Source organism: Triturus cristatus, chromosome 1_1, assembly GCF_964204655.1.
Source record: "Triturus cristatus chromosome 1_1, aTriCri1.1, whole genome shotgun sequence".
NCBI lineage: Eukaryota > Metazoa > Chordata > Amphibia > Caudata > Salamandridae > Triturus > Triturus cristatus.
Window position 1 is genome coordinate 953,983,449 of NC_140579.1, and position 15,074 is coordinate 953,998,522.

General features: G+C 43.5%; 1 protein-coding gene across 2 annotated transcripts in view; it reads right to left on the reverse strand.

Annotated features, from left to right (window-relative positions):
• LOC146871367 (transmembrane protein 98) overlaps positions 1-15,074 on the reverse strand; it is a 1,189,076-nt gene that overhangs the window by 84,609 nt on the left and 1,089,393 nt on the right. For both annotated transcript variants that reach the window (XM_085650842.1, XM_085650844.1), the window contains one exon: positions 8,421-8,624. In XM_085650842.1, coding sequence (XP_085506968.1) covers positions 8,421-8,599 — 179 coding nt within the window. In that variant the 5' untranslated portion in view covers positions 8,600-8,624. The remainder of the gene's footprint in view (positions 1-8,420; positions 8,625-15,074) is intronic.

Sequence of the window (15,074 nt, forward strand, 5' to 3'; positions counted from 1 at the left end):
CTTATGTTGCACGCAGCTCAAAATTGACACACTCCCCTTACTTCAACTTAAAAAAAAATCTTTCCACAGAAATCGATCGGCAGAGGCTGCTCTCAGTCTCTTCACTCACTGAAGAAGTTGCTGAGCTGCTCTCGGCTCAGAACCGCATCTTCTCCTGCAGACACCAAGGACGACGTCAGCATCGTCAGCACCCACCATGCCAGGCTTGCATCACGCAGCATTGCGCCAGCGTCAGGCGACGAACCAGACGCTCGAAAATGTTAGCTTTATTGAAGTGATGCCTTCGGCACTTTAGAACGACTTTCAGTGCGTGCTCTCGGTCCAAACGAGAGCTGAGAGGGCGGTCCCGAGGGCAGGGAGGGGCCACAGGAGGGCCCGCCCAGGTTTGTGGATCGAGGGCAGTAGACATCTCGCAGCCTGCCCAAGGACACACATAGTATTATAAATAATACTGCAGAGTACCTCTCACCTCTTGGACTTCTCAGTCTGCACTTTTCCTTGTTTTTAAAAGCTGCCCTGTGGGGGCGACGTGTCCGGGGCTGAGAACACGTCACGACGTGGAAATCAGAAGAAATATGACATATGATTGTGTTCCTTCCATCCCACGCTTTCTGCTGCCGAAACCGTGCTTAATTTCAGTTTAATTGGTATCGAAAGTCGTTATTTAGTCGATGAATCTGTTCTGAAACAATCCTTATAAGACGAATGGAAATATACAAAAAGGAAACTAAACGTGCTGTTTTACAGCGCTTCTTGGTGCACGTCTCCTGTTTCTAACCGCTGTAAATAACAGGCGTTGCTTTTATGCAAGTTCTGATCTCGGAAGGATGAAGGGATGTGCCAACCTGGACGGGGGTGGAGCCCGTTGGGGGCCCTGCGCGCTGGTGTTCAATTCCTAAATTATATTAAATCAGCTTTTAACAGAGACCTTGAATTCTAAGTCTAGTGGCGCGTGAGGCGCACGCGCTCTTCATCTGGGGCGATAACATCGAATCCATCCTATTAATACGTGAAAGTGTTGATTATACACAATACCTGGTAGGAGGTGAGCAGGGGAGACGGGGGTGTGGAAACAACATCCCCAATAACACAGCACCGACGCTAATAAAACATTCATGCACACATTTAATACTGTAGCGCAAGGGTTATATTACGTTTACTGTCCCTGACGACAAGCCTAGGTGAGAAATAAAGTGCCCCCTGCTCCCAGGTGAGAGGCCTCCAAACCCCTCGCATCCCGGCCGGGGTTCAACCCCTTCTGTTATACAGGGCAGACCCGAAGAGACCCCGCAGGAGTCGAGGCCAGGTGTGCAGGGAGAGTTGTCGCATCTGGGTGGCTCTTTTGGACGCAGCCCAGAAGCTGTTTACAACGAGAAACAAATGCAGATTTCATGGCGATGTAAGAAAAATAAAAGCAGCTTCACGTGCCACCCAGCATCGCTGACGGTTTTGTAAAAATACCCCAGGTATTCAGACGTACAGAGTATAATATTCCACTTATTGCCACTGAGCGGGGAGGGGGGTCATCTTGACTAGTTGCCTCTCCCAACGCTTAACATTAATAATCAAAACCATATTAGACTGTGCGCATCCGTATTAATTAAGAATATATGTAATACTGTAATTATGGCCAGACCATGAAATATTAAAAACTTCACAATGAAAGACTTATTATCAATGGGGAAATCGGTGATCAGCGTTAAGGCTCAGAGTCCTGCTTTCTCAGCTGCCTCAGATCACACATTTATTCACAACCTGAGGCGCCGGGATTTCATTCTTTCCTATTTGAAAGAAGGGCTTTAGTGGGCCGAGTCCTGCCGGTCGGCACTGGCAGTCTTAAAAAGCAGGCGCTGAGACGGGTCCCTATCGGGCTCTCATTTTGGCGCTCACCATCAGGGTGAAATAAAATCTTAATTCTGCAGCAGTGCCTTCCTTTACTGCCTTTGAGGTAACTTCGAAGAGACTGGTTATAGTTCTTTTATGGTCTCATCATTTCAGAACTGAAGCATTGGTATAAATAACGAAGGCTTAGTTGATACTTATTTATTCTATGCAACTAACAACCATTAACAAAGCCATTAGTCCTGTTTTGTGGGTGTAATGTTGTTACTTGTATTATTTATCTGGAACAAGACAGAAGCAGCAAAATACCAGTGGGGCAGCACACTATGGCGAAGCACAGGTTTCTAGACTATGTGTTTTAATGCCACGCCCTTAATTACATTGGCCACGCCCCTTGAGAGACCCCTCCAGTTTTTTAATCCTACTTAAAGCCCTGCTTGAAAGCCTGAGTGATAATACAGGACACTATGACTACTCAACAGCATCGTTTTCTTCTATTTTTTCTGCGGGGAGGGCGCGGGTGACACCCCCGCTACACACCTCCAGCCCCCTCTCCCAAGTAAGCCCAAGGTATTCCTAGAATGGCCGCTGCTGCCCCGGGGTAGAGTCGTGTCCTGCTGTCCTCTCCATTCTGTCGCACTGAGTGACCCACCCCACCTCTCCCTGTCGTCCCCTCCCTCCCCTCCTCACCCTTCGCTCCTCTACTCTCCCCCCCCCCCCATTTTGTTTAATCTGCGCCCCTTTGCTTGTACAGCCGGTTCTGTCTGTTCTGTTTGCTTGCAAAGGATAAAACCCCTCTCTTGTAGACCACAAGTAGGGGTAGAGACGGTGACGGAGGGCTGGAGGGGGGACCCTGAAGGGAGGGGAGGGAGTGCAGCAGGGGAGCCCGAAAATGCATTTATAGCGCCATCACCCAGAGAGGTGTCAAAGATCTTTACAATAGAGCGGAGAGCGTTACATGAGAAACTCAGAGTAACAGGGTAGCAGGGACTGTCCGTAAAGCTCCTACGGATACTCAGGGTGAGAGCTACCTATGTTACATGTATGAATTACATATTCATGAAAAATATTGAGAATGGAGTAAAGCAGGCAAACCTGCATCTCTGGTTTAAGCTGGACCGGGCTCCGAACTCCTGGCTTCAGGACCAAATGGCCCTCGGCCCCTGGCTGTGGCAGGGTCTGGCCCTGGGGCCCCTGGTTGTGGCAGGGTCTGGCCCTGGAGCCCCTGGCTGTGGCAGCGTCTGGCCCTCGGCCCCTGGCTGTGGCAGCGTCTGGCCCTCGGCCCCTGGCTGTGGCAGCGTCTGGCCCTCGGCCCCTGGCTGTGGCAGGGTCTGGCCCTCGGCCCCTGTCTGTGTCTGGCCCTGGGGCCCTGGCTGTGGCAGCATATAGGTCTCGCCTTTGATTAAGTTAAAGCCAGTTGCTTGTTTATACAATACCATTAGCAAAGCAAATGGCTTTAACTTAATCAAAGTCAAGACCTATTGCATTTTCAATGCTTGTTTCTCATTTCTATTGGTTGAACTCACTAATTGTTTTCTCTATCTTATCTAAAACTGCTTTGGCATCTGTGATAAGGTCAGAATCTTTTATTTGACGCTCTTGTTCAGCAACCTATTTTAAAACCTTTTTGGAGCATTCTAATGGTGCGTCTATGCCTCAGACCATCCAGTGACGTGAGTATGTTTTTCTCTATATTGCTGAAACCTCATCTGTATTTTTGTCTTCACTGTAGATACCTGGAATGTTTCTGAACTGTAAACCAAAAGGGATGACGTCAGATTAGAAATATTCTGTTATGTTCACCTTAAATTGGAGTCTGACATATTTTTTCTGGCATTTTTTCAATTGAACAGGGAGATTAATGGTTGGTGTTCATGGTATTTCAGTGCTATCAGAACGTAACAGGGGAGCTTTCAATACATTTTAAATATCCTCTTTTAAGTATGCTGTAAAATCTGACAGGCCCAAAATGTCAGCGAGTAATGGAAATGAGTGGGTGTAGCAAAGAGAGGCGAATAAGGTAGAAACGATAGGGTTTCTGAATTGTCAATCCCACTGATGTGGCCACCAGTATTCTTGAATCCTACTCTCAAGATAGCCGCCACGCCACAAACTCAATTCCATTTCTCGTCCCCATTGTATTCACGTCTACAATGAAGAGACTCCTGGACGCTAGCAGACAATGTTTGCTGCATGACTGCTGCCCTGAATGCAGGCCACATCTCCTACTGTGGGAATTTTGTAGTCATCCTTAATATAACGCAGTAAACGTTGCAGAAGGTTGCTTGCCGCTATCGGCACTCCTCTTAATTTCCGATCAGAAAGTACAGTTCCATGCTACATACAAGGGATGCCAAACTACCTTTAAAGCTTCAGATTTTCGTTATGCAGGTAACTCGTATCCTTCTGTACCCTGCTTTCCCAATAGTATCTCAACAGAAAACACTCTGTAGTAAACACTTTTTCCCCTTTTCAGACCCCTTCGCTGCCATACACATGATTCAACACATCATGGACCATTCCCCGGTTTCTCAGACTTTTACCATTTTCACGCAACTGGAAGGCATCGGGCAATTTGGTTGCTCCAACCACATACCCTTTTTGTCTCTTCTTTCAGCTGCGTTCCCATCCTACTCAATGCGGTCTACATCTCACCATATAACTACTGTTAGTAATGTTTTTGAATATGCTATGATCTGTGAACTCATTTAATTTTCAATTTTAATTTTTTTGTTTTGTCATCTCCCATTATCTATTTTTACTTTGATATTCATATATGTTTCCTTTCTTTGTTATTTTAATTTAGTAATTTCTCGAGCCAATACCTGTTCGAGTGATGATCACAAATTTGTAGGTAATGGAAATGCCATCAACAGGATAACACAAGACCCATGTAAACGATACTAATTTGGAATATTGGGGCTCTGTAAATACATTATGACACACATATTCAGCTCTACGAAGTAAATATATCACAAATATTATGACATTTGCACACTTGTATCACAATTGCTTGAGCATTGCACACTTCTTTCACCTCACTGATCATTATTAATTTATTTTGGTTTGTGTTTGCTTCCTACCATTTACTACTAAAACCACTGTTTAATACAATTATAATTATATTTAAAAAAACGTTTCCCTTTCTATTAATATTACCATCGGGACCACTGTACATTATAAATTATTATTTTTTAAAGTAGTACTTTCTACACATTAAGGTAAGTGGGCTCTCACAGAGAAATAAAAGTCAAAAGCTACTTGACCCTGGTGGCCCCATGTAGACTTATCTCTGATAGGAATAGATGGGATGATTTTTGTTTACATCAGTTAGGAAAGCACTAGAAAATGCCCCAAACCCTGCTTAATTTTCAAAGTCTGACTTAATGGTGAAATCATATTTTTGATAAATTACGCTGGAAAGTAACCTTGTTAAAATTTACTTTAGGTTCATTGTGCCAGAACTGGCTTAAAACCAAATTTGACAGTCATCATACCCCAGGACTGAAAAACACGTCTTTGGCAGTGGGAATTACGTTTGCTGAGTCGTGGGACAATGGCTTGTCTCTGGACCCCGGAAAGGCCAATGGACACTAACTGTTGCCCACTTAGCAGGGATTAGATATCCGGGAGTGGATGGGAGCAGTTAGCAGAGGAAAGAGCAACTTTAGGGCTACCTCTTTGACTTGCAGATGCCCAGAAGGGCTTCTCGTATTCATTCCCAGGACCCTCCTAGGCAGCTCATCCCCAGTCACAGTAGCATGAAAAGGTAGGGGAGTGGACAACAAGCAAAATACGGGCCTGCCTGGTGGCAGCTGGATTCCGCCCTTAGGCAACAGGGGCTTCTGGGTAATTTTGCAGTAAGGCAAAAAGTAAGTGCTGCAAAAAAGTTGGGGGGACTGTGGGAAAAATGTTAGGACTGAGTGATAGAACTTCTCCAATCAATGGCTAGAGCACATAATAAAGCTAGCAGCTCCATGACTACCTTCTCAGAACATTTATGGACCCAAGAAGATTCCATCTGAAGAGGAAGGCTCTGCTATAAGATTAACCCAGACTTCTGACACCTGACTACTGGCTCCTGTTGGAAGAAGACGACATACAAAAGGCCACAATTTTCTCTGAATACTACCGAGACCCAGGAATAGGAACTGTTCTCCAAGGGTCAAAAGGTTGGCCTCCTGTTCCTGCTTCAGGGACACAAAAAGCAGAGGGATTCCTGACGGCAAAGAGGGCGTAACAGAATAAAGAGGACTAGCCCTACAGGAGACCTGGCAAGAAGGAAACTTGCCCAGAAGCCTGCCCTGAGGAGCTAGGGACTGCAGGACTTGCCAGACAAACCTTTTTCAGCAGGAGGAGACTAAGTCTGAAGGTAAAACCTATGATGCGATAGCCCACCTGATGTGCCCAACCTCCACTCCATTAGGGTTGGCCTGTAATTGTGCATATAAGTCCCGGTCCACAACGAACTGTTGTTTTTCATTAGAGCTTGGTGCCTCTAGGCGCTTTTTGCATTGAAATTTTAAAAATTCTTATTGCCAGCTCCACTTAGCCTATTTTGATGATCTTGGGGTCTTTTTGCTATTTAAAGTTTTCTAAATTGGCTTAGGTATTTTATTGTGTTGTTTTTGTTACTTTAACCTTATCAGTGCCCCGCCCTTTCCCCGCCCTGTGCCGGGCGTTGCATTAGCGGGCGGGGTTCATGACAAGATAGTCTCGTCATGGGCACAGCGCAACCGCGCTCCATGACGAGACTATCTCGTCATGGGCACAGAAGGGGTTAAAGTTGTTGGTACTGGTTGAACTTAGCATGCACTAATCTGGGGACTGACTGCTGCTTTTGCTATAGCAACCAAGGGTTTAGAAGTCATTCTTTCAGAACTGTGTTTTGACCTAAGCAGAGTTGGTTTATTGAACTGGTAGGGGTACCCCCTCCCAAATTAATTGGCCCATTTCTGATAGTAACCTATAAAAACCACGAAACATAATGAAAATTGGTCATGCAAACCCTTCCCCTTAAGATAACAATAAACCAAGAGACCTATTGTATTGGTATTTAATGTTTCATTTTAAGTCCTCTACTTCTATACATGTAAATAAAACAAACAATTACTCGTCATGAACATTAACTGTAATTGGAAATTACGTATATTTGTGCAGTATCTGACTTAGTTGGGCAGCAAAAGACAGAGGACAGAACTAGTAACCAGTTACCGGCACAGACTTCACCTAAAAGGCCGTATTACTGGTAAAGAGAAAACTAGGAAATGAAAAGACATTAATTTGGAGGTGCAGCTCATTCTATTAATATTCTTTAAATCACTTGATCACAGAGTACCAATGTTTGTCACTCACAGTCAAGGTGGTTCATTGAAATTAGGTGCCAGTAACCAATAGAACCCTGATATCATATACATGTCTTCTTTACCTTTTACTCAATATGTACTTCCAATATGTGGTCCTAATTAAGCTGAGCTGATACTAAACAGGTAAAAATCATACTTAAACGTCAGCACCTGCAAAAAACTGGGTACAGGAGTGACATGTTGTAAAGAAGCGCAGGGTATACATTTACAAGGGTCAAACTCTTCCCAGGATACCTAAAATTTGTATCAACATATTGTATGCAGCATTTGCAGGTAATCACTTGGTTACATTTTGCATCTGACATCCAGGTTACCATCCAGCCAGTGCATAAAGGTAGACAAAACACCAAATACTGACAGGTCAGGCGATATCATCACTGGTGAAGCTATTCCTACACTTGCAATAGACTGACCCCACAGAAAAGTGGTTCAACATGGCAGTAAATCTCACTCAAATGATCACATTCAATCACATTTCTAAGGCACTGGAGAACAAGAGGACAAACACCCAGATCCTACACACACCAAACGAAACGTAGCCCACAAAAGAATTGAGATCAGTGCCGGATTGGGGACCAAACGTAGCCCTGGAAAAAGTGTTGACACCAGCCCGGTTCCCTACCTCATCTCTCTCTCTCGCTCCTTGTCTCTCTCCTCTCTGTCACCTGCATCACCCGCAGTGTCTGCTGTGATTACCTGGGGGAATAATCAGAGAAAGTGCCACAGGCCAAAACAGCAGTCCTCTGTATTAAAAAAATGGCCTCCAATGACTCCAGCCCGCCAGGGAAATGCCCGGTGGAATAAATTGTCAGTATGGCTTGCATGGGATTAATGCCATGCCCAATAATATAAGTGCAACAGACTAGAGTCACAAATTCATTGGTTCCTCATCCAATACTTTCTCTCACCAATGCGATCCAGTACAATAGCGCAGCATAAACACCAACTATCTTTCAGGTACCAAAACTTTCAGCAGAAAGTCAAGGATATCCAGTCGGGGCCGCTGCAGGTAAGCGCGGTGGGGTGGGGCAGGGAAGTGGACAGATGACAGAATAGGATTTATTTATTTTATTTTCCCTATTCCGACATGTCGACACCCCCCCCCTCCCACCACACCCCGGCCCACCGTGCTTACTTGCACCGGCCGCAGCTGAGGGTATCATAAGGCATGTAGATCTTTATTGGCCCCTAAGCACAATAACAGTGACTTACTTCGTGTCCAAAGGGTGGAGAAGGTCTTTGGCCCTGCAGTAGCGCTGCCTGCATACCACAATTAATGCCACAAAAGATGCTAGAAAGATTGTAGCCAAGACACCAATGGCCACTATAACCACAGTTTCCATTTCTTCTGAACTGCAAGTGGCTTCCGCAGCTTTACAGTGTTTAATCATCAGTTCAGAGAAGCATAATTTTCATCTGAAAAGCAATCAGAAATGCATCTTAGTGTCAAGATTAAGAAACGAAAAATATATTACACAAAATTATCTAAAATTGAGCGAGCAACATTCATTGCAGTTTTTTAATTCAACGTAGAGCATAAGTGAACATTAAATTCTGTTGTCTAAATTTCCCATCATTTACAGAAAAACATGCCATAACTGCACCCATTATATAATTTTTTACAAAAAAGAATTACCCTCTATAACTGTTCATTTAAGTACTTTAGTTTCCAAAGTTAAAGCATTTGCTTAATCTGAGCAGAATGTTCACATACGGGTTTACAACACAATGAAAGGGGTTATACAAACTCATAATCTTAGAACTGTCAAATATTTAATGGTGTAGTAAGAAAGAAACAATGACAGTATTTAATGTTTTTTTTTTCAAATGTTACTGCTTGTCATAACAGCATCCTCGCCTGAGGAAGGTTCCGTACTATAAGACTGAAGCCGAACTTGACCAACAAGTGTCATGCTGTCATCCTACTCTGTTCTCATTCACCATCTTTACAATGTACGTCGGGGAATAGAAGATATATTTTCTTTATGGTTATCTGAGACGTTTACTGGCCACTATGCCAAATGTCTGTGCTAACTGCTAGAGTCACTTACATTTGTAATGTGAAATAAGTTACATTTTATTTCATAGATGCAGTTGTCTCTATGATTACTTCTTTCTATGTATCTGACAGAACAGAGTAATCAGCCTTTTCAAGATATGAGCACCACATTTATTGACTTGGGAACTGATTAATAAAAACTAATACAATTAGTAGTCAAGTCGAAGAAATATTTATTGGGTTAATATTTTAAAACCATAAAAAATTACATAACAAATGACAAACATTTTAAAAAGAGAAATTAATAAATCAAATGGACACTGCATGCATATCAGGGACATTTTGTCTGATCCTCACCGCTCTATTTACAAAACTTAAAAGAGAAGAACAAATGGGCAAAGAATGGCAATGAAACCACTGAGCTTCTCATTTATGTAGTGTGAGAAGTTGGCCTGGCATATGCTGTCTCCTAGTTATAGGGGACACCTTGCACCAGTCCAATTCGACTCTTAAGGTGATAGGTTTAAAGACAACCTTTAAAGAAAGCTATCCTAGTGGTAGCTGTGGAGAGCAGCCTTCAGGCTAAGTCTTGAAGGAGTGTTAAGCTTATTGTTTTACCATAGATAACCTCTTGAATAACCAAATGAAAGAGTAGTCCACACAGGTATATATTCAAAATATATGTATTTATTCTAGGAATAACCCCACTAGTCTCTTTATGAGGCTAGAGGTGAAGATACAATTCAAACAAGCATTGATAGTTACAATAAATAGCACTGGAATCACAAGCCCCCAAGGGGGGACCAAACCATATATCAAAAAAGTGGTATAAGAACCACGACAATTCTACAGACAATGCCTAGGGCATTTAGGGTCGCTGGCCCCTTGTGAAACCACCCAAGGTAGTGAGGAAGGGGACCCACGGGAGACGCGATATACTTATAATGTGGTTAAGAGTATATGGTATTGCTACACTACAAACAACCCAGTAATGATTTTACGAAGGTTGCAGAGGGGCCCTACTCAGGTGGGGGTCCCCCCTCACACATATCTCAGCACCCTGCCTTGTAGGATTAGCAAGGCCTGCTCTAGGGGTGACCTATGAGGATATATGTGTTGTATTAAGTGGGATACCGGGTACCTGTATCCCTGTAAGGGGTGCAAGCACCACCTTACCCAGACTACAGTAGTGGTCTGGTGGTGTCATTTGGTATGGTTGTCCCAGGGGTGGCACAATAAGTGCTGCAGCCCCTGGTAGGCCTCTGAGGGACCCATGCCCTGGGTACCTAGGGTACCATCTGCAAGGGGCTGGTAGGGTGTCCTCAGTATCCAATTGGAAGGTACCTAGGGTACTCACATCAGTTTTAGAGAGGAAGCAGATAGGCTGAAGTCCTGGATAGCAGGATCCCAGCCAGACTAGTCAAAAACCATTCAAATACCAGGCGAAAAGTTGGGGGCAACCATATAGTCAGATTCCACCTTCCTACATGTAGTATTGCAGTAGTCCCCCTTGGTTATTTCTACCACACTAAAGACTTTAGCCCTTGGAGGCTTCCTCCAAGGCAGTCCGTGGCCAAGGGGATGGAAGTTATGATACATATTGTTAAAACCCACAATCGCTGTGACTGATTAAGGTCAGCTAATAGTCTAGACTAACCTAACAAGGCAGGTTTAGACACTACTACTCTTTCTTTTGATGTCGCGTAATCTGTTGTTAATAACAAAGTTCTAGAAGCAGGTGCTGCTAAATCTTCATCAAAACCATGAGGACTCACAATATAAGGGAGATACTAAAATTGGAACATTTAGTAGTCATAAGCTCACCAATACATTATTTATTTTTAGAGATAGGTAAAACTTTCTTTCAGTGATCGAAGATATCTTTAAAAAATAATTGATTTACCCCCCCTGTTGTAATATAATGGTAATGCAAGTCACTGAGTAGTTCCATGACAATGTAGAGAAATGAGATCGAAGGCCAAGTTCTTCTATAAAGTGGTGTAACTCTGAGGTATCTTACAATATCATTTTAACGTAATGCAGAGGGTAGTTTATTCCTTACAATACACGGTCTCACCATCACTTTCCCCACAAACCTCTAAAGTCTTTGAGACCCTGCATAAACATGTGAAACAGTTAGCTTGATTTCAGACATGGGGCTTTGCTCACAGATAACAACATCAAGATTCACCATTATGCCGATGATACACCACTCAACGTCTCTTGTGGTTCACACATCAGGAGCGCACCCTCTATAGGAGAACTGGGGCATTGCTCTCCCATATCTGTTGCCCCCATATTAGATGTTCGATTAAGCTTTTAAAAAATATTTTCTTTTTGGCTGCACTGCTGCTGTGCTTTTTTTTCCAGGCACGACTGGGAGACTTTCAGTAAAGGTGGGGGCAGGTCTTAAGGGACTGAAGTCTGCAGGCTGAGCAGGGAAGAAGTCTTAAATTGAAATGCACAAATTGGTTTTGGCGGGTGGCTTGCTGTATCCAGCCTGGCATGCGCATTTGAGGCCTCTTCCAACTTGTTCACCGCACAGTCACAGCCCCACCTCCCACGATCTCCTGAGGAGCACTGGGTTCACTTGCCCGACCCAATCCTGGCACTGCTCTCATGTAGTTTACTAACATAAACAGCAAGAGAGCAGCACCTGGACTGGCGCATGAGCAGTAGAAGTAGACACAAGTAGGCATCTAGTCCCTCCACACTTGAAGCAAAACGGAGGTGGGAAGTTGGCAAAAAATGGCCAATCACTGTATGGCTTAATTTTGAAGGCCATTTTCTATCTGTCCCCAGCTATCTTCTCGTAATGCCCATGGCCAGTAACGCAAGGCAGTGGAAGAGGCAAGAGAGTGTCTATTTGTGTCCTCCTCCGGCCATCCGCATCTGATGTTAGCACCTGCTTCTGGGTTTGGAGAATAGCGCAGGACCACCTCTTCAACAGCTCTGTCTTTTTAAAAACGGACCATCAGCAGTCACAAATACAAATATTGAAGGTACCAGGCCTGAGAAGGATGACAAAAATATTGAGAAAGCAAATAAGCCAAGAATATACATTAAACAAATAAAGCCAGCTAGTTAGGTGTGTTTTTTAATACTCTAACAGACACTGTTATTTGATTAGTTAACATTCGAGCTTTTTTCATTGTATCAAGTTCGGAAGATGCAAGACCTTTGCGGAAACATTTAAGGAAGGCTTACTTTCTGTACAAAATGCAATAGAGGTGGCTGCGCCAGCAAATTAACTGGGAGAACAGAGCCACACAAAGCCAAGACTCGGCTCTAAGAGTCCTTCCACAAGCAGAGCCTGGAAATGTTTGCCATATAAATCATGCAAGAACCATCCAGTCAAATATGGTAAAATGTCTTTATAATGAAAACAAATAGAATTTCTTTCACGTGCGGCAGCTTTGATATTAATAAGTCCACATTATAAGTTTCTTGAGAAGTAATGAAGAAAAAAGCGTATTGATGACCTTAAATATTTGCCTAAGATCACACAGTTTGGTTAAATAGGAAGATAGGATAAATCTCAGGTTTTCTAGTTCCCTTTTGTACAAATGAGCCACTAAACGAGGGTAGGGCAATGGTGGGAAGCAGAACCCACTTGAAAGCTCGGGTCATTATGGGCTTGATGTGGCAAAAGGACGTCGAACTGAGCGAGAGCCTGGCATCTGACTAGAACTTTAAGTGGCTCGCCCACCTCTACAATGCAGGTATGTAATAAAGTATGATGAATTACTGTACTTTCAGATGTAAAATAGTTCATCATGCATTCCATAGGTGGCAGAATGGTAACATCAAGAAGTGAGCAGTATGAAGTAAGAAGAAAGTTATCCTCTGAGCCGAGCCCAAGCCCACTCGGTACATTTTAAGGACTTGTTAACAATAGGTCTTGCAGACAGCTACCTTTAAACTGACTTATTTGCTCCACACAGAGATTAGGGGTGTCCAAACTTTCAATATGCAAGCAAAGTTTTGCATTATTTCTTGCCCCTGAGGAAGTTCATGTAATTTCCTAGTTTTCCATCTGTGATACCAAAGGTTACCTTTTCTCTTGTGAGTGTTACTTGCTGTTGAAACTGAATGTTACTTCCTCTTGTGAGAACTGTGAAATCACGTTGGGATGATAACCTGTCATTATTTTGTACACATGTGCATTCCTTCCATATGTTTTTCCCATGGGTAAGTTGACAATTGCAAGCGTTGATATATTGAATACAGTAAGATATGAGACAGTTTTAGATGTGTTTAAATATTTCAAGACTACATAGTCACAATTGCTACATAAACATTCTTGTGTTCTCACTAAATTCTTTATTCAAATTTGCTTTAAATTGCAACATTTTCAAGTCTTTTTCAAAATGTACTTGGGAGGGATCGGGGAATGGAAACTTCAAGGAACGCTCCTTATGTCCGTTGTGCGTACTACAGGGAACTTCACTCACTGGTTACGTAAAACGCAGCCCCAAATATTACACCCACCACTTTGAAATGTAACCAGCCACCACTGCCAGACATCCAATGCCTCAAACACTGCCTGTACCTCATCCAGACCTGTATGTCCAGCACCAGCCTGAAGCACAACCCACCAAGGACAGAATTCCTGTTACCTGCCAAATAAAAAACAGCAATAAGTACAGACATAGCTCAATGACATAAACCTTGACGGTTTTGAATCCCAACTTTCACTGAATGTCAAGTTACATGGATTCACCTGGGACACCAACTTCACATTCCAGAAACACATTGCCAAAAAACACAAAGATGTCCCAGTACCAGCTCCCTCACCCAAAGAAAGTGAAGCCATTTCTTCCAGAAAGCAACTTCAGATTTCCTATGCAAGCCTATGTACTCTTGGTGGTAATGTCCTGGCCCAAGGCCTCCCTGACTTCACACTTGCACCCCTAAGGGCATCCTGTACACTGCAAAATGTCTCACCCAAGACGTGTCGAACTATGATGAAATCACTCCAATCCTGATGGAACATCATCGGCTACCCATGGAGGTCCTCACCATCTTCGAAAGCAGGTGCATCATTCACAAAGCCATCACAACCAGCAACTCTGTTTACCTTTAAGACAAGAGGAGCAACCTCTATAATGGTTCTCGCACACCGGCATCCTGGACACCAACAGACAGGAGACTAAATAGTGCACTCAGGATCTGGAGCATCCCGTACCCATCAAAACAGCTTCAACACTCCTCCAATTTAGGAAAGAGCTGAAGAAGCACCTCTTGAAGGAACACATCATAATGTGGTAATGATTCACAAACTAGTTACCTCGCAGAGTCGTTTTAAGGCATGGGCAAAGTGGGCAATTACCCAGGTCCCCCACCTTCTAAAGGGGCCCATGGGATAGGGGATTTTCTCTCTATTACACTTTTGTCTAGCTCAACTTTTTACATACAATTCAATATTATCTGGGTTCATAAGGCTTGAATTAGCAGAGAATGGGTGAAAAAATTACAAGTTTACCAACCAGGGCCCCAAAATATGTCTTGCCCGGGCCCCAAAAATCTTTAAGTTGACACAGCTACCTCGTTGACGGCATGCTTACTTTTGACCCTGTACAACACTCCGTTGCCTTTGGCTAGATTAGTGCTATGCAAATACCACATACACACACGCATACACGCACACATGCACACACGACACACGCGCACACACACACATTATAAAGGGAACAGAGAAAAGCCATTACAATCAAAGATTAGTACAAATGGTCTGCAACTTCTCCGGCAGCAGGATGCATTAACTAGTATTATACTTGTCACTCCACATATAGTAAAACAGGGGTGTTGCATTCCAGAGGCTCAGATGTGTCCTGGACACCAGTGTCCTTACTGCAATTACATGA